General features: G+C 36.2%; 2 protein-coding genes across 2 annotated transcripts; one reads left to right on the top strand and one right to left on the bottom strand.

Moving 5' to 3' along the window:
- Positions 1–307: 307 nt before the first annotated feature.
- On the bottom strand, positions 308–13548 carry LOC102585393 (peroxisome biogenesis protein 5). Its single transcript, XM_006352513.2, has 15 exons — positions 13193–13548; positions 11264–11392; positions 11027–11183; positions 10354–10547; positions 9103–9351; positions 8421–8543; positions 5949–6113; positions 5378–5574; positions 4616–4862; positions 3733–3817; positions 2688–2797; positions 2157–2381; positions 1521–1586; positions 938–1032; positions 308–844 (listed from the first exon to the last, which is right to left on the bottom strand). The coding sequence occupies exons 1-15, from the start codon at positions 13304–13306 to the stop codon at positions 766–768; spliced, it is 2235 nt and encodes a 744-aa protein (XP_006352575.1). The 5' UTR covers positions 13307–13548; the 3' UTR covers positions 308–765.
- Positions 13549–16020: 2472 nt separating this feature from the next.
- On the top strand, positions 16021–22078 carry LOC102584188 (COP9 signalosome complex subunit 6a-like). The gene is made up of 9 exons (XM_006352510.2): positions 16021–16378; positions 16684–16772; positions 19537–19630; positions 19931–19992; positions 20089–20167; positions 20314–20406; positions 20747–20847; positions 21137–21192; positions 21597–22078. Exons 1-9 carry the CDS (start codon positions 16099–16101, stop codon positions 21676–21678), a joined length of 936 nt encoding a protein of 311 aa, XP_006352572.1. The 5' UTR covers positions 16021–16098; the 3' UTR covers positions 21679–22078.
- Positions 22079–22200: the final 122 nt, after the last annotated feature.

The raw sequence follows: 22200 nt of genomic DNA, 5'->3' as shown, positions 1-22200 counted from the left end.
CACATATCTAGTTTTTCTAGCCATTTATCCTGTGTTTTATGATTTTAAAATTTCAGTTTGGTGTGTTTTGAACTTTGTTGCGTGTGTGACTGCGATGATAATTCATGTCTTGATGTCCACGCCATATTGACTATACATTTACAGCTCCATTGCAGAAGCAAGACAAACGTAAGTGACGAAGAATAAACATCTGAATTTAATCACCGTTTACCTCTATGGCAGTGTGCAGAGTTCTGATGAACAAGAAAAGGGAAGAACTCCTTTGGTTTGGTGAAGGGTTTCCTCAACTCCTAAATATAACACGAAATAATCGAGGAATTCCCCTGGCTGATACCAGAAGGAAATAACATTTCACGAGATAAGACAACTTTACAACTAGTTGTTATTACACTTATTTGTGTTCTCTTTGCAGCTTTATATCTTCAAACCCCCACCCCAAAACCCACCTTCTCAAAAGTTTATTATTCATTACATAACGCTTTCATTCCTACAATACAATCACTGAATGATGGCAGATGTATAAGCTTGGCTCTATGCTAGTTCCAGACCATTGTCATGTCCAGCTTAATCTTCTAAGTTCTGATCTCAAGGGGATAAACAATATTATAGCTTGCAGGTGAGGGATCCAATGAGCTACAAAAGCAGTGAATATAATTATTGCAAATCAAGTTCACAAGGCTAAAGAGGATGTGAATCTTGGAATCCTTTAAGACGAGGGAAATCAAACGCTTCTACTCTCATATCAGCATTTAGGACCAAAGTATATCACAGAGGGAATTCCTTCTGGAGAACATCAATATTCCGCGAGTCACAAGCTTCCAACATATCATTTCGAGATGCACAGCTGCCAAACAAAATAGGATTAAACAAAAACTCAGTTAATGAAACTGCAATATAATAGTGCTACACATGGAATTTTCATCATGTGATGTTATACCTCAGAGATATTCTCAAATATTGCCAGGCATTATCTGCTTTCGGATTCATTGCTAGTGCCCGGACATAATAACGGATGGAATCCTCATACATACCCTGTATGCAAAAGAAAATGTTTAAAATTATACGCCATGGACTTCTATAAACAAATGAAACAAATTACGCTTGAGATATAAAAGAAATTTTATTTTTCTAGATGAAAAGAGAACACAGCATTGCACTGCGAATAACAGTCAGGAACATGAGAGAGAATGTTGCAATTAGATGTCTCTTTGCCTTCTTTGTTCTGGGAAACTATTGATATAAAACAACTTCATGATTGGAATTTTGTTTTTTTGGGGGGGGGATGAGTGAAACAACTTCATGATTGGAAATTTTTTTATTTTTTTTTTGGGGGGGGAGATGAGTGAAGCAACCATGATTGGTATTTCTGCACTTCAGCACAAGATTATGAGGACTTCATCTAGAACTGCGCAGATAATACCAGAATCACAACCAAAGTTCGAAAAACATGCTTACTACTATTAACTTGGAAATGAAGTGTACAAGTGTGGCTTATAACTTCCAAAGGCATAGAATATCACCTGGTTGGCATAACTGATGCCCATGTTTGCCCATGCACGTACATAGTTAGGCTTTATATCTAGCGCCTGAGAATTAAAATTGAAATGTCAATAAATCAATTGTTCTTCAGACAAATCTACAGATGTGGATATATGCACACACAAACAAGATGGATGATACAAAAGAAGAAGGCATATGTGACAAAATCTAATGGTGGGGATCTACCAAAAACTTCTCCATATCTCAAAACAGTAAAGTTACAGCTTCATCCGTACCTAAGATTCTATACTTGCTCTATTGGACTAATACATCTACAAGGAGTTCAAGTACACATCTAAGTGCATAAGAAGCGTTCAAACACGTATTTAAAAGATTCAGTTCCAAGATAGCCACAACAAGCTCATCTGATGGGTAACATCTTTCAGTTCAACACACTATCATACTGCTACCAATCCTGGGGCAATTACATTGTAAGAATTGCAAAGAGTCAACACTAAGAATATCCACACACTTGTATTAGCAGGGTCAATATGCAAATCATAGGTATCTTCTTGTAAGGTTGTAAATAAGCAACAAGTTAATATATCCAGGAGAATTCACCATCAGATGTCCAAAATAGAGGAAAATGAGTATTCATTAGGTGAAATGAAGAATACCTGCTGATAAGCCAATATTGCATCAGAACTCTGCACACTGTTAGCTTGTGTTGCACCAAGCTTATTCCAGAGTGAGTAGTCCCTAGGTTTGAGCTCTAGTGCTGTCTTAAAAGACTCTATAGCTTTGTCATATTCTCTTGATAGATTGTATAACACCCCAAGTACAATGTGTACGTCAGCATCCTCAGGTGCCATTTTAGCTGCATCTGTAAACAATCTAGCTACCTGTATCACATAAAAATAAACATCTCAGTTAGTTGCCCTTCATTTATAATTCCTATGCTATGGCCTCCTTCCGTTCTCCGATCCCGACAAAAGAAAAAGAGGATGAAGAAGAAAGGCAAGAGGGAGATAGAATGAGTAGATTAGCCACAATAGCGAGAACTAGAGTAACATTTTAGTACTTTCAAGTTTAAAATGAACCCTCAACAACATTCAGCAATTGGAATACTTCAGCATCGTATCCACCTAAGGTGAGAAGGAGAACATGGGAGGGAAAGGTAGGAAGAGAAGCTAAATACGGAGTCTTACATCAGCATGATAGAAAGAAATGGGCTGCTCCTGAGGCGCAATACTCCCATACTTCGGGTGGTGGCGTAACCAACTATACAAATACTTCAATGCAGCTTGTTGCTCCAGTTCTGGACAATTACAAAATATGAAAATAATATCTTTTTGAATAAGCTAGAATTACCAATCCTTAAAGATAAAATTTACAGACTACGTGTAAAATCAGGAAAACTACAAAGTCTAATAAAAGAGTCACTCTCTGGATGTTGTTGTGTTCCTCATGAGAATGAATGTCCATTGCCCAATTATGCTATTTACTTATCATGGAGCAATTTCTAAACTCAGTGTGAGACTAAAAAAAGCAATAAATCTAGAGGGCCAATGATAATGCGAATGTAATCGAACTTTTTTTTTTTTTTGATAATCGAGAAATCCGTCTGTGACCCGCCCTTTGGACCAATCACAGCCTTCTAAACTCGGTGGATAATGGGCCCGCCCCTCTACCCTTCTCCACTTAAATACCGGGCTTCGCTTTGCATGGTGTGGGGCTTGAACCTGCGACCTAAGCCACAAATCCTTCACCTTTTGCCACTTGAGCTAGGCCTTGGGGGCAATGTAATCGAACTTTAAAGCCACTACAAAACAAAGTTGCCTCAATGCTCCACATCATATGAATATATTAACTAAACAATAATACTCTTGATCTTCTCCTTATCAAAAAGTTAATACTCTTGCTCTTCTATGTATGAAGTTTCTAAATTACATTTAGCAATCATTACTAGGAACCTATATCACATAAGTAGCAATAAAGTTTGAACAGTATCCTATAAAAATTTAGGCTGATCTTATTTATTTTTTCCAATATGAACCTCAGACACTCCCGTCCAAGAGTCAACAGTGGCCTTTTTTCCACTTTGCTCCTGTGGTGCGACTCAGTACTCCAATCTCTTAGTTGAAGGTGGATGGTCCTTTCTACAATGCTTCCCTCACTTATATAAAAATAGGCACATCCACTACAATTTCTCACTTGAAATAATAAGCAATCTCCATTGAACTAACTACTTACCATTTGTATGACTTACTCCAAGGGAAAGAAGAACTTCCAGATTTGCGGGATCAGCCTCCTGTGCCCGCATCATAGCAGCTATAGCCTGTGAAAAGATGACTATGATGTTATGCCTTACCAACATATTGAGTTGAGCATTTTTTAGCCAAGGAACACTAGACAGAGAAGGATCCAAATCATTAAGCATATCAACATGAATCATTGTTGCATTGGTTTCAGCACCAACTCCTCACATTTGCTTCAAAAATTAAATGGTTAATGCTACTTAGGAAATAAATTATTTTCAGTATTAGGTGATCTCCGATCAAACAGCAAAAGATGGGAGAACTCAATTCACACAATTCTTCAGGCATCACAGACCATTATAACAGTGAAACAACTAAAATCGCAAGTTCAATAGGTGAGACTGTCTAATAGAGATTAAGAATCAAAATCGTAGAACAGATAATGGTTTGAGCTTGATTCAGGGGAACCTCGCAGATTCAAGGGTCTTTTACGCCAAATACCATTTGGCAACCCAACAACAAACTGCAAGTGAATAGGGTACTTCTATCATTCAACAAGAACCAGACAGGCAATTTAGGCGTTTGACCATCTCAGGATCTAGAGGCTTCAGGGTTGTATCATAACTGCTAAAGCAAAATCTGATACGAACATAACTAATGAAGAAAAGATCTTGTATTGTAATCAAGCATGTCAATGTTTTATAACCTCTTCTTGGCATAGGAAGTTTTTAATTTGGAACACTGGGAGAACAGAAATGCAGTTACAGTTCATCAACCACACCCAGGAATTTGATCCCTTTGCAGATATAACACATGGAAATGATTCAAAAAAGATACAGAAAGATTAGTGAATGAAGAATGGCTAAACTATTGTTAACCTGTTGATCATCATCGTTTTCAGCATGTGCTATGCCAAGTAACCTCCAACCCTCAGCATTTTCAGGGTTCTTCAAAACTTCAGCCTCCAAAGCAAGAACTGCTTCACTTAAGAGACCCTTACGAAACAATTCTTGCCCTTCTTTTAAAGGATTAGGATGACCAACATAAGGGTTCAGATCAGAGAACACATAAACTCCCCTTGATGCGTCTGATTGCTGCTTGAGAGCAGCTTGCTCATTCATATACCTGTTGGAAAATGGTAGAACCAAGCATAAAAGTCAGGGAAATGCATGAACCTTGCATAGCGGTAAGGAAAATCAAAAGAAACAACGGATAATAGGGTTGCCAATTTCTGCCAGGAAAAGACATATTTAAAAAAAAGGATAAAATAAAAGAAATGGGAAAATATAGGGGGAAAGCCTCAGAAAGAGGGAGGTACTAACAGGGATTTTAGGGGATAAAGGAGGAGGGGCATAGAGTTCCCCTTTCCCCTTTCCCCTTTCAAAACATATTTTCCTTATAAAAAGGGCAAAGAACAAGAAAAGACAGACATGAGTAAATGATGGATGAAAAGCATAATATCACCACGAGAAAGACGAACAAAATAATAGGAGAAATTCTTTCAAAACAGGTGATTCATGGGCCTCATTTTTATAAAATCATAATATGCCAAAATAACAGTTACAGAAATTAGTATTTGGAAAAGTATCACGAATGGAGTGCCAGATAATTCATATTTTCTCGAGCATGGCTAAACTTACTCATCATAAGCCTCTGCCCAACCATCAGCAGAGGTTTCACCAAATGCTCCCTCAGCAACTTGACGCCCAAATTCATCTGCCCAATCATCATTCACATTCAACTTTGAAAATTCACTTACCCACTCATCATTTACAGATCCATGCTGCGCACGTTCAGCAGAAAACTCATTCACCCACCCTTGTGGTCCACGAGAAAGCTGAAAACAACAGATGAAGCGTACAAACATCAATGTGAAAGGACTTCCTGATAACATGTTAAAGGAGATTCAGCAACCGCAATCATGTTTCAAACCGCATACATTAGGTGTTCTCCACATAGAGTAATAACAACTGCCACAAAACTAGTCAACAATTTAATAAGGAAACCTCCATATAGCTTAGATTATCTCAAAGCATTTTAGATGAGGAAATTCCAGGTTCAACAGATTTAAACGCATCTCATACTCATGACTCATGAGATCCTAGATGAGACATAACCCACAACTTCTGGGATAAGACTAACACATTCAATGCTTTAATCCATACATCCAAAAAAAAAAAAAAACAACACATGCAATGAACTTGTACTTGCCTCCTCATGTGCAAACTGGTCAGCCCATGATTGACCTCCATTATGCTGCTGTTCATATTCTGCTGCCCAATCCCCAGAAGAAATTGTAGCAGGCTTGAATTGATTTTCTTCAATAGAAATTTCACCACGACTCATCTTGGATACAAATTGGAGAAATTTGGAATTCTACATGAATTATTGAACCAGTCATATACTACTGCAGGTACAAATGCAACTAGCAAACAAACAAAAATGAACCAATGAACAGAAATATTTATCTGCTAACATCTCCTCCACTCGATATATTCCACTCAATTTGTTAAACAACACTCATTACATAGGAAGTATGTCCTTGTGATAGTTCAGGTTAGCAATCAGTTTCTGATTAACTTGATATTTAGTAGTCACCATTTCCTGATACAGACAGAATGCCACCTGTGTGAGGTAGCTCACATAGCCGATCCTAAGCCTGAAAGGAGGCTTGTAGTCATGAGATATTGCAAAAAACGTGATTTCAAATTGCTTCTAGGTGCTTGTTGTGCAATGAGGCAGGAGAGACAAACAATCATTTATTTCTTCACTCCTCACAGTTGTGGTCTTTGTTCCTCAGTTTAACAGAGACCAGTTGGTTAATGCCTGAGCATACCACAGATCAGTTAAGCTGCTGGAAGTAGCGGTGGAGAGTAATCCCCTCCTATATTTGGGGACAATTGGAAAGAAAGGAATGGGAGATGCTTTGAAGACTGGGCCAACACTACTCAGAAGATCAAATGAAACTACAAGCAACTTCCTATTTTTGGTGCAAGAAACATTGTATAGAAGAAGCTGAACAGGATAGATCTTTTAGGCTCACTGTAATTAGTTACTTTTTGCTTAACACCTTTTTGGAGGTCTCCAGCACAAGGAGGGTTGTAGTAGGCTAGCAGCCAGCCAGCGCAAAATTAGTCAATTTATAATGAATCCTCACATAGTACTATAGTAGATACCATTGGGACGTGCTCACCTAGGCACACGTCACATTGGCACCAGGTGTGATGAAGAATAAGCGAAGTGTTCTATGAGGGAGCATGAGCAAGGGTTCCCGCATCATGGTCAATTGTAGGAAAAGAAGTTAGTTTCACTGCATCAGCATCCAAGTGTGGTGCAAAATTGGGAAGGGTCCCCACCTCATGGACGAGTTTGGGTAAATAAGCGGGCCCGGCCTCATCCACGCGGATGTAATGCAAACTAAGAAAGAGTTCCGCATCGTGGGTGGATGAGGATAAAGGAACTAGTCCAAGAGAGAGGGACTCAGGTAGGCAGCTGGAGTATAAGTTTTTTGCGAGGAAGTCGATGGAAATATTGGATACCTTAATAAAATGAGACTCAACATTGTATGCCTACAGAAAACTAAATGGACAAGGCAAAAGTCTGGCTACAGAGAGGGAAGAAAGAACATAAATTATGGTATTGTGAGATCAATGAAAATAGAGATGTCGTGGAACTACTGTAGAACCAGGACTTGTGGATAGAATAACCTTGTTTAACTCTTGTATGGGAAAATGAAACAATCAATATTAATAAGTACATATGCTCCACAAATTGGATTAGTTTGTGGAATCTAAAACTAAAATTTGGGAAAATATGGACAACTTGGTTCGGGAATCCAGGCAACCAACATATCTTTTTAGGGGGAGACTAAATGGTCACGCGGATAACGATAGTTAACACTTTAACCTAGAACATGAGGGATATGGTTATGGAAATAAGAACAATGAAAGAAAGAGTATCCTAGAGTTCATTTTGGCTTATGATTTTTTGAGAAGAATTTTAGCTTATGATTTAGTTGTAGCTAACAATATTTTAAAAAAGAAATCATCACCTAACAACTTCTTAAGTATGAGGGTAGTCATAGTAAAATAGACTTTATCCTTATTGGAAGTGTGATAGAACCACAAGGATTGTTAACCAGGAAAAGCAAAGACCACCCAACATATGTAAAGCATAAGTAGAGAGTGCAAAAGGAGCCACCTTGTAAGCAACCGAGAATTCAGTGGTGGGCGTTGAAGGGAGCTAACCAGCTAGTGTTTCTAGAAAAACTATAGGAGGGAACATGAGACTTAAAGGGGGATGCAGACATCCTATGGAAGAAAATGTCAAGTTGCATTAAAAGTAGCAAGTGAAGTGTAGCTTTAGAGGGTAGAAGTCATGATGAGGCCCTCTTTTTCATGAAAAGTATGATGATCTTTTGATACATAAAGTTACTTCAGACGTCCCTATTCCATGCACAAGAAGGTGTAGACATATGAAACTTTTAATAAGGCAAAGGAAGCACATGTCGAATAACCATGATGAACCTAACAGTTGATCAGTTCTGGTACTATACTATGCCCTTAACTTGGGGTGATCCCAATTACCCCACAAGCTTTGATAACCGGTCATAGTACGCACAGAAGAATGACAACATTTATTTAAGCAAACAATAAACACTAATGATAAGCCTTAGCACAAAACCTGAAATTTTGGGTCACTGTTTTGAGCTAATGTATGGGCCAACATACGTGTTTGTTCCATTGCTGCTAGATTAGGAATATTTGCACCTCTCATTTGACCAATCATTCCAAGTTGGGATTGCTCCTGCAATAGTTAGAAATTGTACCCATAAAAAACAGATAACAAAGAAAAATGAGAGTGAGGTAAAGGGAAATTGGAGAGAGAGGGTAGCAGACATCATCAGTCCCTCTGACATGTATGTGATATCAGCCACGCCTAATTAAAAAGATGAAACGCAATTAGCCTTAAAGTGTTCTCTGTGCATGCTCCCTGATATTTGAATACAGGATAGTCTGTGCTTCCACTCTCTCCATGATTTTGTGTGCGCGTAGGTGAGCATGTATGTTTCTGTATTGCTTCTATATAAGGATGCTTTAGTCTATAACTGCTAAAGAATACAAATGCTATATACATAATTAGTATGATCTCTCTAATCCACCTCCCACCATGTGTCCATCTATATGTAACTGTACTCTCTACTCAGCTCGGATGCATTCTGTTCAGAAGTTCAATCTGACAGCTTAATAGAACTCGTATCCAAATTATACGTATTTTTTCAGTAAAGATCCAAATATTCTGTGATGAATATAATTCCACCGAGCATGACAATATTCATAAAGGTAGATTCTTCTCTTTATCTTACATGCTCAAATTCAGATGCCCAGCCATTAGCACCATGTTGTTGTTCAAATGATTGGGCCCAAGCATTGGGGTCAGCATGTCCTACTCGGTTCTGTGCAAACTCACTAATCCATCCATCTGCAACATGAGGCACAGGTTTCATAGCTAATGACTCATTCCAATACTCCTCAAGCTCGGGATATCTTCCAGGCACAGGGCCCCTTGCCCTAACATGATTATCAATTTCTAATGAAGACAATAGAGCATTAACCTGATGAATAAGACAGTTAGTTAGCTATATAATAGTTATAGGAAGCAAAATAGATAAACAACAGTGAGCACAGACGTATTTTGGCACATTTGAATAATTGAAGGACCAAAGCAACACAGTACAGTATTACCGTTGAAACAACACACTTTCCTCTCGCTCATCAAACCATAGTATTCTGTCAGTGGAGTTGAAACAACAATTATTGTTATTTCTTGCTCATAAAGCACATTCTTCTCAGTCCTCACATCTGTTTGGATTTCCTAGTTACCTATCAATTTCCTTCTTTTTTTATCAAGTAAAAAGTATTTTCATTTATATACATGCCATAACGATCGTATACAAGAGTTATAGCAAAAAGTAGAGAATTTACAAAAAGATACGATTCTCTACAAACTCCAACCAATCCTCTATACATCAAGGGACTTTTGTGTGAGCACCAAAAGAAAATAAGGGAATGAAGACTGCTTCTCAACTGAGAAAAACTCGACTCTACACCTTCAAAAGCTCTCCTATTTCTCTCTCTCAAAACAACTAACATTAGCACAAGTGGAACCATATTCCATGCCCTATCAATTTCCTTTTTATAGTCCAAAAGAGATGAGACAAGACTTTGTGTAACTGCGATGAGTTCAGAAAGGCTAAGACTTAACAAATACATATACAAAATCTCACAACTAATAATGAATTCTGATGGATGGAAAATACAGTTCGCAAACGTCATTATTCACACATCACATCACCAAAGAAAGCTACTTTTTTCTGTTTTGGATATTTACTTTGAACAACCAGACGGAAGAGATAGTTATTATTTATGTCTTCCATCAACTAACCAATGTCTACTTCTAATACCACACTAGATTTCTGGTTCGAAAAAAGGTAAAATTTGTTACAAAAGACTTGTGAATTTTTTTTCATGGATATCTGAAATAGTTCAGAATTTAAGACTGAATGATAGTACCTCAGTGTCAAAATTAAGTAGCATTACATAGCTAGAAACCAAACCTGTCTATTTATGAAGTCTTCAGTTTTATCGGCAAAAAAATGTCGGGCCATGATCGTGCTACGGTCCCGTATGCATTGCTTGTCACCTTCTGATAAACCTAATAATGGCAGCGAAGCAGGACGAAACGGAACGCCACCATGACCGCTGTTGACAAACGAGTGCAGAAAGCTTGACAATACTTGTTGTGGAGGCCCTAGATTGGGGGAAAGGCAATCAAACTCATATGAACATACAGCAAAGTTTATGAAATTAGTTCCTCATATCATACTATTTTCTTCACACATATTTGCAATCACCATGCACATAAACTTATCGATATTCACTAATTATCCAACAATAAAAGGAAAGCAACAAGTTGGAAATGTGAAATGCCATCCAGGTACAAGTTCAATCCTTTTCTCAGATGTGCCTTTTACCAATATGATAGACGATATCGATATCTATCATGTCCTTTGAAAAAAGTTGAAGTACAATAAATGAACTCGTATAGGCTTTTCAACAATCAAATATGAGTATCCTCCATCCACGGTATAATTCACACACACACACATCCGGGAGTCTTCTACTACAGTTTTTCAGTGCCATATTGACAAATACACACAACAACCCATTTGCATATTAATCGTGTTCAAATTCATAAAAGTAATGATTGAAGAGACTGTTTAGTGTTACCATTCAAATCTGGTTGAAGCCGAGCATGCTCCAAAGGGATGTTTGTCATGTTCTGACTTCCATGAGCAAAAGGAAGTTGAGGCCTTTGTATCTCATCCCAAGCATCAGCGAGCCTATTTTGATCAGCAGAACGAAACCCTTGAAGGAATTGGGAACCCTGAGAAAGTTGTATTACAAATGATTAATGCACTCAAAGTTGGATACCTCCTCAACCTACAAGCATCTATATGCATTAACCTGAATATTAGGCTGAAGTGGATGTTCAAACTCTGATCCTGGAAGTGAGACAAATGGCTCTTCAACACCCGCAAGGAAGTTGCCATTGGACGATGTAGTTACTGATGTAGGGATCTCTTTTAGCCTCTCCTGTTAGACAGATGAACCATTAATCAAGTTAATGCAAGTCCATAACACATCTACACACAATACACTTTGAACCTGAAATGCCATTTTTTTTCATGACAAGGGAAACCCGCAGCCGCTACCCTTTGGGTGCGCACATGATAAAACCCCCGTCCTATGCAATAGCTCACAAACCACATAGGAGAGGTAACCCACACTAGGCAAGCCCGGTGCGACGAGCTCGACCCAAAAGACAAACCCCTTGCTTTCGCTGGCAAGGGATTTCGAACTTGAGACCTCCAACATGGAAGTCCCAAGCCCAAACCACTGGGCCACCCCGAAGGTTAACCTGAAATGTCATTTAAGCCAATCCAGACTTAAATTTGTGTCCTTCTCAGGCTATTTCTGTCCACAAAATTGTTCAATATAGATACATCTATGTAACCAATACAATTAACAACTATGCTAATGCTAGTATAGAGTAGACGTTAAGAGACGCCTATTCCCAGTATAGAGTAAACATTGAACTCAACTACAGAAAGCTCCACTGGGATTCACAATTAGCAAGTTAAACTAATGCATTAGCAATTTACTTGAAATGCGTATCAAACAACTAGCTAGAAAAACATTGGTGAAAGAATTCCTGTGTGTATGAGATTTTATATCAATCAACTGCACCCTAATCCCAATAATATACATCCTTTTCAGTCTGAAAGTGGTATAAATAAGCTGCTTGCTTATATATGCTCCAAGATATCATAGTTATCAGTCACTTCCCAGTCAAGAATCATTCAAAAGAGAAACCAAACAATAACCTTATAGTGGTTTACATTGTTGAGTATTTATAGGTACTTCAACCCAAAATAAGTGGTGTCCCTATTAGAATGGACTAAACTCAACTACATAAAGTTCTGCACATATACACAATTAGCAAATTGAAAAAAAATCAGCAATTTAAAGGAACACGTAACAAACAAGCAGCTAGAAAAAACACATGTAAACAAATTTCTTCATGTATGAGATTGTATATCAAATAATCAATCAATCAACTGCACCTTAAACACAATAATATATATCCATTTCCTCTTATTCAGTACTAATAAGCTGCTTGCTTATATGCTTCAAAATTACCACAGTAGTAATCACTTCCCAGTCATAAATTATCCTAAGAGCAATCAAACAATAACTTAATCGAGATTTTCTCAGCTGAGAATCTATATGTGCTTCAACCTAGAGAAGAAGTGATGTGCCTATTAAAGTGGACTAAACTCAACTACACAAAGATCCCCACAGATTCACAATTAGCAAATCGAACTAATTCGTCAGCAATTTAACGGAAATACATAATGTTGGTGTAATAATGCTTAAAATCGAACACATAACAAACAAACAGCTAGAAAAACATTTGTGAATGAAATTCTTCGTGTATGAGACTGTATATATCAATAAATAAACTGCACCTTAATCTCACTTATATACATCCATTTCACTCTGAATTCAGTATTAATAAGCTGCTTGCTTATACGCTTCAAAAATACCACATCTATAAACAATAACCTTATCTAGATTTTCTCTATTTGAAAATCTATACATGCTTCAACGACTAAACTCAACTCAATTAGCAAATCTAACTAATCTGTTAGCAATTTAACACGAAATACGTAAAAAACAAGTAGACAGAAGACATGGATGAACAAATTTCTTCGTGTATGATATTATATATCAATCAATCAAGTACAATTTCATCTTAATAAGAATAATATACATCCATTTCAGTCCAAATTCAGTATCTGTTTCACGAAGGAAGAGAGAATTATGATATACCTGAGTCTTAGATGATGAACCGATGAGTGCGTTAGCGAGAGCACCAAGTGGATTAGAAGAAGAAGAAGGTTCGCCACAACTAGGAGCACCGGTGACCAAGTCTCTCATCGCCATACTTTGTTCGAGTTTTCTTCCCTCTTTTGTCAGTATTATATGATGTTATACGAAAATTGTAGTCAATTGAAGGGAGGAGAGATGGTGCCGGCGGTGAGGAAGACGACGGTCGACGGAGGAGACGGTGAGGTGTAAAACTTGTTGTGTAGTGATTGTGTGGGGTAATATAGGGAAGGGAGTCGTGATTATTTGTGATAGACAGAAATTGGGGTTTGGTCGATTTATCCGCTATTGCCTATTGGGAAATGTGACCAGCAGGCTAAAATTAAACTTTTTTTTTAATATAAAAAAATTACTAGATCGATGAGTAGAGTGTTTATATTTTGATAAAAATCAATTCAAATCGAATCAAGTTAATCAAATAAAATATAGAAATAATTGAATCAAACTGGCAAATTATATACATATTTATAATTACATACTTATAATATTCTTTATGAAAGTAAAAAATGCAAAATGGTTACTTGCTTGCAAGTAGAAATGTATGTAGGAAAAGATTATTTATCTTTTTGGTTTCACATATATGGGTGTCTGTGGCAGGTTGGATTTTTAGGATGGGATTATGAATGTCACTAATTTTTTTGGCCATAATACATAAATGTGCCATTTAATTTGATCTCATTTTACGTTTATGTCCTCCAACTTTGGATATGCACAAGTAGACACTTAAACTTATATAAAGCTGAACAAGTAAACACATGAGTCCTACATGGCACAATACACGTAGGACAAAAAATGACATGTAGAACATGTGTGTCTATTTATTCAACTTTATACAAGTTTAAGTGTCTATTTGTGCACAACCAAAGTTGAAGGGGATAAATGTAATTTGAAGTCAAGTTAAAAGACATATTTATGTATTATGCCAATTTTTTTGTCTATGCTAACAGTGATGAATTTTGAAGCTTTATTCCCAAAAAATTGAGTGGTCAAAAGTTCTGCAATGTTAATCGTTCTAACTAATTTTCTTTTTCGAATGATTAATAATCAAATCAAATCGAATCATAATCCATAACAATCAGACGGATGAATGTGTATCATAATTGGTTTGATTTTATTTTAAAAATTAATTAAATTTATTTAATTTTGGCCAATAACTAACTAGATTTGACTCGCGAATACCGCCACTTATAAGTAGCAGTTGTTATTAGGACTTAAAAGGATTCGTTTATGTTGACTCCTCCTGTCCTACATATCTTAATTCGGCTTATTTTGAATAAAAGTCGTGTAATTAATTGAGAAGATATTGTTTCATTTGTGATAATTACAAAGAAGTCGTTATTTAAATTCGGCATAATACATAAACATAACCCTGAACTTGGGTTCAACGGACAACTATATCCTCTAACTTTGAGTGTGCACAAGAACACACTTAAACTTTGTAAAATTGAACAAATAGATGCACGTGTCTCACATGACATAATACATGTAGGACGCCACGTAGGACACAAATTTTCATATAGGATGAATGTGTCTATTTGTTTAATTTTATACAAGTTTAAGTGTCTACTTGTGCACACCCAAAGTTAAATGTCATAGTTATCAGCTAACGCCAAGTTAAGGGTTATGCTTATATATTATGTCTTTAAATTCATGTCGTGAAATCAAAACATTCATAAATGATATTGACGCCTAAAAATTGCATTTTATAGACAATGTTTGTGATAAGGTCAACAATCAAGTCATTACGAAAGTGTTTGAGATCTCCATCAACTATTACTCAACAGATATATACATGAGTAACTAAAAGTCTTCGTGAAGCGGAGTTCTGATATTCTACAAAAGCTGCTTCTTGGGATCTACTCATTATACCCATCCCTAAAAAAATAGTGTTCTCTTATGCTCTTATGGGTCACTTGGTAACTAGTTAGGAGGATTGTTATTCATGTATTAAATCATGCACAAGTAATATATAATTATATACTATGTTTAACAATTGGTAAGAATTATGTATAAAATTGATACGTTGTTTGATTTGTACTTTAGAAACGTATATAACTAATACATATATAAGCTACAAGGGAATCTATGTATAATATTATGTAGGATATAAGATGGAACAACTAATACATAAATAACAAAATCCAACATAAAATAATACAAAAAAAAAATTCATAACTAATTTATGTATTATTAATACATGTATAACTCTAACCAGCTATCAAACGACCATTAAGCGGACGTTGAGTAGCTGGTTAGAGTTATATACATATTAGTGATTAGAAAATTTTATGTATTATTTTATGCACGTATTAATTATGTAGAGTTTAGTTATTTATGTACTATTTATTTTATCTTCTATCATGTATAAAATAATATAAGATTACATCATAACTTTTACATGTATTAGTTACGTAAATTTATAAATTGTAAGTCAAACCTTATATTAATATTATATATAAATAACTCACTCCTTAACTGGATACTAAACGTTGGTACTCCTTCCATTTATCTTTACTTGTTCACTATATTATTTCGAGATATCTAATAATACTTATCAAGTTAATAAAATCAACTAATTTTTCTGTCATGTTTACATTAATTAAACACGATATAATTATAAAATCACATAGTATTTTGATGGTTTTAATTTGTGTATTCTCGAGCCACGTCTATATTTAATTATATTGTTTTTTTTTAGGTTTAGTGAAAAAACATAAAGTTAATTACATTGTTTTTTTTTTAGTTTTAGTGAAAGTATATAAAGGACTATTTATTGTATTTTTTTCGACAATCGACCATCAAAGAGTACAAAAAGAAAGAGAACGAAGAGAAAATCGTAGTGCTCTACAATGGCGTCCTCATCCAGCAGCGGCTTAACGTTCAAGCTCCACCCGCTCGTTTTACTCAACATATCCGATCACTACACTCGGGTCAAATCTCAGGCCACCGGTGCCGATGCCGGTTCCAGTGCCGGCGCCGATTCCCCTCCGCCACCGCCTAGGGTATTCGGTTGCGTCATCGGTGTACAGAGAGGCCGAACAGTTGAGATCTTCAACAGCTTCGAACTTCTTTATGATCCATCTACTCACTCACTTGACCGTGCCTTCCTTGAGAAGAAACAGGAGCTCTGTTAGTTTATTCTTTCCTTAAATGTTATGATTCTATACAAGGAGAATTAGGTGGAGTTTGGACGATTTCTCTGATTGCATAAACAAATTTTACATAACATTGTTTAAATTTTCTATTAAAGTTGTGCTTGGATGATGTATTCTCATTGTTTTTCTCGTCCAATGGTCATGTTTGAGATTAAACAGTAATGTATGGGCGGAAAATCCTTCCAACAAAGTGATGTTAGATTTTTTACACTCCACCTAAGTTTCCCTGGATTGTTTTGGTGATATAGTTGATATACTAATGATGGCAATTTTGAGCAGATAAGAAGGTGTTTCCTAATTTCTATATACTGGGATGGTATTCAACGGGGAGTGATGCTCAGGAATCAGATATGAACATTCACAGAGCTGTGAGTTCTTTTTCTTTGCTTAAAGTAGTGCTTATTTAATGCATCGGTTCATTTAGATATGGAATTATTTTCTTATTTATATGTTACATTTGTGGTAGTGAAGTGAAATAATAAACTAATAGTATGTGGCAAAATCGGATCTAGTGGAAAGAGCGAATTACACCATGACATGTGGTGAGACTGAATATACGAAGGAACACCTGCCGGTGATCTGGGAAGAACTGAGAAAACTCTCCCCGGTATGGCATATGAAGCCTTAGACACCTGCTCGAGCGGGATGTTTTAGCCGGTCATCTGAGAGAAGCCTCACCCGGAGAAGATCACCTTACACCTGGAAACAGTCACAATTAACCTCGGTAGATCAACAATCAACCTCGAGCCGCGAGCCCGCATGCCCCAATCAGTTTCAAGTGAGGCATTTAAGCATAGTCACGCGCTATGTGATAATCTTTTCAGTACCCAAGCGTGCTGTAGGACAACTCAGTTATTACAGCTACACCACGGTCATAAAAAAAACTTAGTTTTTACACCTATAAAAGGAGGTTTTTGAGTGCTTAGAGAATGATGTGCAGAAGATCAAGTTGAACTTCATCTTACTGCTATGTTTTTGGTGTAATCAGCTTTACTCTAATGATACTGTGTGTGTCTATCATAGATGTTCTAGATTCTTTATAGCTAGAGAGGAAAGGCACTAGCTCTATTGTAAATATGGTTTCAGTACTTGGGTAGTACTGTTTTGATCCTTGATATGATACAAAGTTACTGATTTCAAAAAGGAGGTTTTGCGGAGAATAGAAGACATTAGAAAAAATCCCAAGAAGCTTGTAGTTATTATCTTGTCCCCCCCCTCCCCCCCCCCTCTCTTAGTATCTCCGTGTGCCCCCCCCCCCCCCCCCCCCTCTCTTAGTATCTCCGTGAAAGAGGCTTTAATACCCCCTTCCCTCATGTACTATACATCTTCTTTGGGACGATCTTATTCTTGAATTAGATCACGACTTTGGCCCTTTTAGCCTAAAGGAAATGAACTTGATTTTGTCTTAGCCCACTTGCCTTTAACCTCTTTTCACAAATTCAACTGTTAAACAAAATGATGATTTTTATGGAAAACAAGTTGATAAGTTAGTTTCATAAAAGAAAAAACACAACAAAATTTAATATTTTGAATGGTGTAGTTAAATGAATTTGAAGCCCCAAAACAAAAAGAATGTAAATTATGTGATAGAAATCTGGACAAGGAAGTATTGTCTCATATTCAAGTTATTTTTTGTTTATGTTTTTCTCTTTTCTGTTCAATTGTGTTTGCTCAGTAATTGAAAGGTGCGAGTGAACACTAACTCTGCATGTTATAACTATCTTTTTTTTTTTTATGTTTTTGATTCTTCATCATCTAGACTTTAATGTCTATCCATCTGGTGTGCATGTATTCATTCATGTCAAGTAATATCTCTCTTATGGGAAAACGGACTAGGTTTGCCTCCCAGTTATTTGATGAACTACTTAATTGTCTATACTAAGGTCGTCAACTTCTACAACCTTTGGATATTAAATATAGTAGTAGTTTTGTAAGGCTATAACGGATTAACCCAATCTAAAAAATATACATTTGCTACTAGATATAGTAGTAGTTATGTAAGGCTACAACGAATTAACTCAATGGAACTAGATAGTTGATAAATGCATGTGCGAGAAGATGCTAATATGAAAAGGGTAAAATATGACTATATAAATGTGATGCTTATTAGGAGTTTATGTTTGTGAACTAGAAGAATTATGTTTCTTAGACATGGGTATGCACTATGCCTTTATTGTTAGTTTTGTTTGTATTAGGTTAAGTGAAGTTTTAGAAATTGAGAATAGGATATGAATTTGGACACTACATGGACTATACATGCTGATAATTCATAAAATCTGTAAAAATAAACAAACAAACTGTGTATCTATTTCTGTGGGAATGCAATTTTTCTTTGATAAGTCAATTCTTAGGGTAAGATATCAATAGCATGCTGAGTAAAAGATGCTGACACCCATATCCCTGGAAAAGTAGTAGGCCTTCTAGTGATATATAGGAGATACCATAGCATCACGCTTTCTAGGAGTTCCTTCTTGGCTAATGGTATCCTAGCCACTTGCTAAACTCAAGGTCTAGTGTTTGAATGTTCTTTTGGGGAAAAAGTGGCTATGATGCTCTTCTGATCATAGAGAAATGTATCCAGGGCTTGAGGTACAAATAACCGTGTGAGGGAAAGTAGCCAAGGAGTAAATGAGGAAAAACAACTGAAAATAGTAAGTTGTTGAAATTGTCAATCTATAAGCTGGAAGCATCCTCTATCAAAGCATTGAAGCAGCATATACAATCCAAGCACCATACCAGGTGGATAAGCTGCACATAACAGCCTGAAGAATATTGTGTACTCTGTGCATTGGGGAATCAGCTAAGCATGTGCTGTATGCTTCTTAAAAATGTGCTATAAGTTAATTCAATTTGCATATTTTTGACTGTATTCTCCTCGAGATCTTCTGAATTCTTTGATACATACTTGTTCTTTGGGTGATACTAGCTGCCTATAATCTGGTGACTAGTTCCAGCTTGTGATATTCATTAGTTTAAATTGTAATAATATCTCCTTTTCTAGAATGTGTTGAGAATGGCATCTAGGCCCGTGATTCCAGAATAACTTTATTCTGCTCTCTAGATGAATAATCTACATTTGCTTTTCCTTCAGTTTTTGTCAAGGCATAACACTAGAATATTTTGTTGTATCAGTTGATGGATATCAATGAAAGTCCTTTGTACGTTCTTCTCAATCCTTCTATCAATCATGCACAGAAGGACTTGCCAATCACTATCTATGAAAGTGGTACGTGTATATTATTTGTCATATTACTGATGCTTTGTCATATTACTTGTAATATCTCCTTTTTGGATGGCAGATAACATATTTTATACAGAGCCTTCCACCACGACCCTCATTATTGTTCTAACCATTTCTCAAATGATTTTGGGGTTTATGCCTTGTGTGCCAAACCATGATTCATAAACTTTGTAGAAATTCCAATTAGAATATCTTCTTGTGTCCATCTTTTGAGCTCCTTAAGTTACTGATGAGAATTTACTGGTTTCTTTTTTGTGTTTTGAAACTATTTATGGATACTCAAAGAGTTGCATATCATTGATGGCATCCCACAGCTTATTTTTGCCCAAGCAAGCTACACAATAGAGGTATCTCCTTGTGCATTTATCATATCATCTTCTCCACAAATTCTTCGGAACATCTAACAAATTCGTTCTCACTTGCAATACCTGACTGTTTACTAGACCGTTGAAGCTGAACGGATATCTGTTGATCATGTTGCACATCTTAAACCATCCGATGGAGGCTCTGCTGCAACTCAGTGTGAGCACCTTTAACTTCATTTGTCTTCGCAAAGCTCAAGCTTTTATTGATGCTTTATACAAAGTAGAATGATCTTACTGTTGCCCTAACTTTTTAGTGACATGGTTTGTCTATCATTTATTTATTTATTAGTTCTATTTGTGCAGTGGCTGCGCACCTTACCGGCACACATAGTGCCATCAAGATGCTGAACAGCAGAATTAGAGTGCTACATCATTATCTTCTTGCTATGCAAAAAGGTATCCAGTTTTGGCTAGAAGTTGAAGCTACATTCTAGTTGATTGTCGAAGAAGTTCCTTATTGTGGAAAAAACACTTTTAAGTTTACTGGGAGAATACTCACCACGAAATATAGTTTTAGATAAAACCCTAGGATACTAGTTGACATATATATTTTGCATCTGAAAGTCTACGATGCTTAGATAGCCTCATGAACTATCCTAGTCAAGAAAATGTATCTTTACTTGAAACTGTTTTTGGAGAACACAAACTTTTTCGACAATTAACATGGAAATGGAAGAGAATATTTTTTCATGGTGCAGTGGCTGTAGAGTTTTAATGTCTTCCCTGTTGGGTGTAGGTGAAATTCCTTGTGAGAATTCATTGCTCAGGCAGGTCTCCAGTCTTTTAAGAAGATTACCAACAATTGAGTCGGAGAAATTTCGAGATGATTTCTTGATGGTAGGTGTTCTTTGACCTTGTTATTGGAGTTGACGTGGTTATAGTAATGTAGCCTTTCAGTATTCTCTCTTTTTTTAAAAAAAAAACTTTGGAGTTGGAAATGCCTCTTTATTTGCAGGATATTTTTTAAGAGTTTTCTAATAAGACTTTCATCAGCTTCAAATAATTACTATGTAATTGAAACGTTGGAAACTGCTAACTAGAAATTTTCATATTTGTTCTAGGTCCACCAATCAGCTTTTGCCACTTTCTGATTCTATTACTTTATTTGCTCTTTTCTTGTGTGCAGGAATATAATGACACATTGTTAGTTAGTTACCTGGCCATGTTCACCAACTGCTCTAGGTATGATGTCTAAGGCTTCTTGCACTAATGCTTTTGAGATTTGTATAAGTAGTTAAATCTTCTTCCCCTTTTACTCCTTTTATTTTTCATTGTTAAAGAAATATCCAAGATTATTGTGTTGACAATAGGGCTAAAGTTCAGATAATAATGGTTTTTGCCGAAGTTGCATTAAGTTTAAGTGGGAATGCAGATAAAATTGAGGTGTCCTGTGAATTTGGTTAAGATATCATATATAAACTTAGCGCAGCCTAAGATGGCAGGAGTTTTGTAAGTTATATTTATCGACAAGCAGGAGAAACAGTTCCCTTGGCCATCTCTTGTATATATTTTTTGTTTGTTTGAATCCTGTTTATTAAGAGTCAAATATAATAGGATCTAAATTTTTTCTATTTTCTTCGTTGCAGTACAATGAACGAGTTGGTTGACAAATTCAACACTGCATATGAACGGCATAGTAGGAGGGGCGGGAGAACTTCTTTTATCTGAAAGTTGATATATCTCCAATATTGCCCTTTTGTGCTATTTATTTCCTGCAGTAGTTACAGCATCGGCGAATTTAGGTATCCCATTCATGAGGATATAGGAATCATTTAGTAGCTTCATTTTTCTTTTGCTTGTCCTTTGTGTTAGCCTCCCCATTTTCGTTGATTCTTGTGTTGCTATCATAGATATGTAGAAAATGGCAGATGTTTTTGGGTAGAAAAGCTTTTAATTAAGCACTATGGTATTTTCCTGCTTCCTTCTCTGCAGTAGTAATTTTATTCAAGGATTATTCCATTTGTCATAATATAGTATAGAATTTGAAAGAATTGTGTTGTGAGTTGCCCAAAAAAAAAGTGAAGGGGTTATATATATGGCGAGCCAGTGTTGATCCTTTTAACTTTTACGATTTGTCTGTTTACCTTTCAATTTAGAGATAATGGTTAAAAATATACTTAGAAGTATTACTGTTTTGCGAGTTTTTTACTTGGATTATTAGGTATTTGTGTTTTCTATATGAACTATTAT

The sequence above is a fragment of the Solanum tuberosum genome, unplaced genomic scaffold (genome assembly GCF_000226075.1).
Source record: "Solanum tuberosum cultivar DM 1-3 516 R44 unplaced genomic scaffold, SolTub_3.0 scf00149, whole genome shotgun sequence".
In the NCBI taxonomy this organism is placed as follows: Eukaryota; Viridiplantae; Streptophyta; class Magnoliopsida; order Solanales; family Solanaceae; genus Solanum; species Solanum tuberosum.
The sequence above is the reverse complement of the archived record's forward strand: the minus strand, read 5'-3'. Positions and strand labels throughout refer to the sequence as shown.

What these genes read in the sequence shown, in the direction of transcription:
- LOC102584188 (XM_006352510.2), top strand. Translation starts at nt 16,099, where the DNA reads ATGGCGTCCTCATCCAGCAGCGGCTTAACGTTCAAGCTCCACCCGCTC. An exon ending in AATCACTATCTATGAAAGTG is followed by an intron (nt 19,631 to 19,930) that starts GTACGTGTATAT and finishes GGATACTCAAAG; the next exon opens with AGTTGCATATCATTGATGGC. An exon ending in AGGCTCTGCTGCAACTCAGT is followed by an intron (nt 20,168 to 20,313) that starts GTGAGCACCTTT and finishes CTATTTGTGCAG; the next exon opens with TGGCTGCGCACCTTACCGGC.
- LOC102585393 (XM_006352513.2), bottom strand. Translation starts at nt 13,306, where the DNA reads ATGGCGATGAGAGACTTGGTCACCGGTGCTCCTAGTTGTGGCGAACCT. An exon ending in GTTCATCATCTAAGACTCAG is followed by an intron (nt 11,393 to 13,192) that starts GTATATCATAAT and finishes TCTGTCTAACAG; the next exon opens with GAGAGGCTAAAAGAGATCCC. An exon ending in TGGAGTAAGTCATACAAATG is followed by an intron (nt 2,798 to 3,732) that starts GTAAGTAGTTAG and finishes GTAATTGTCCAG; the next exon opens with AACTGGAGCAACAAGCTGCA.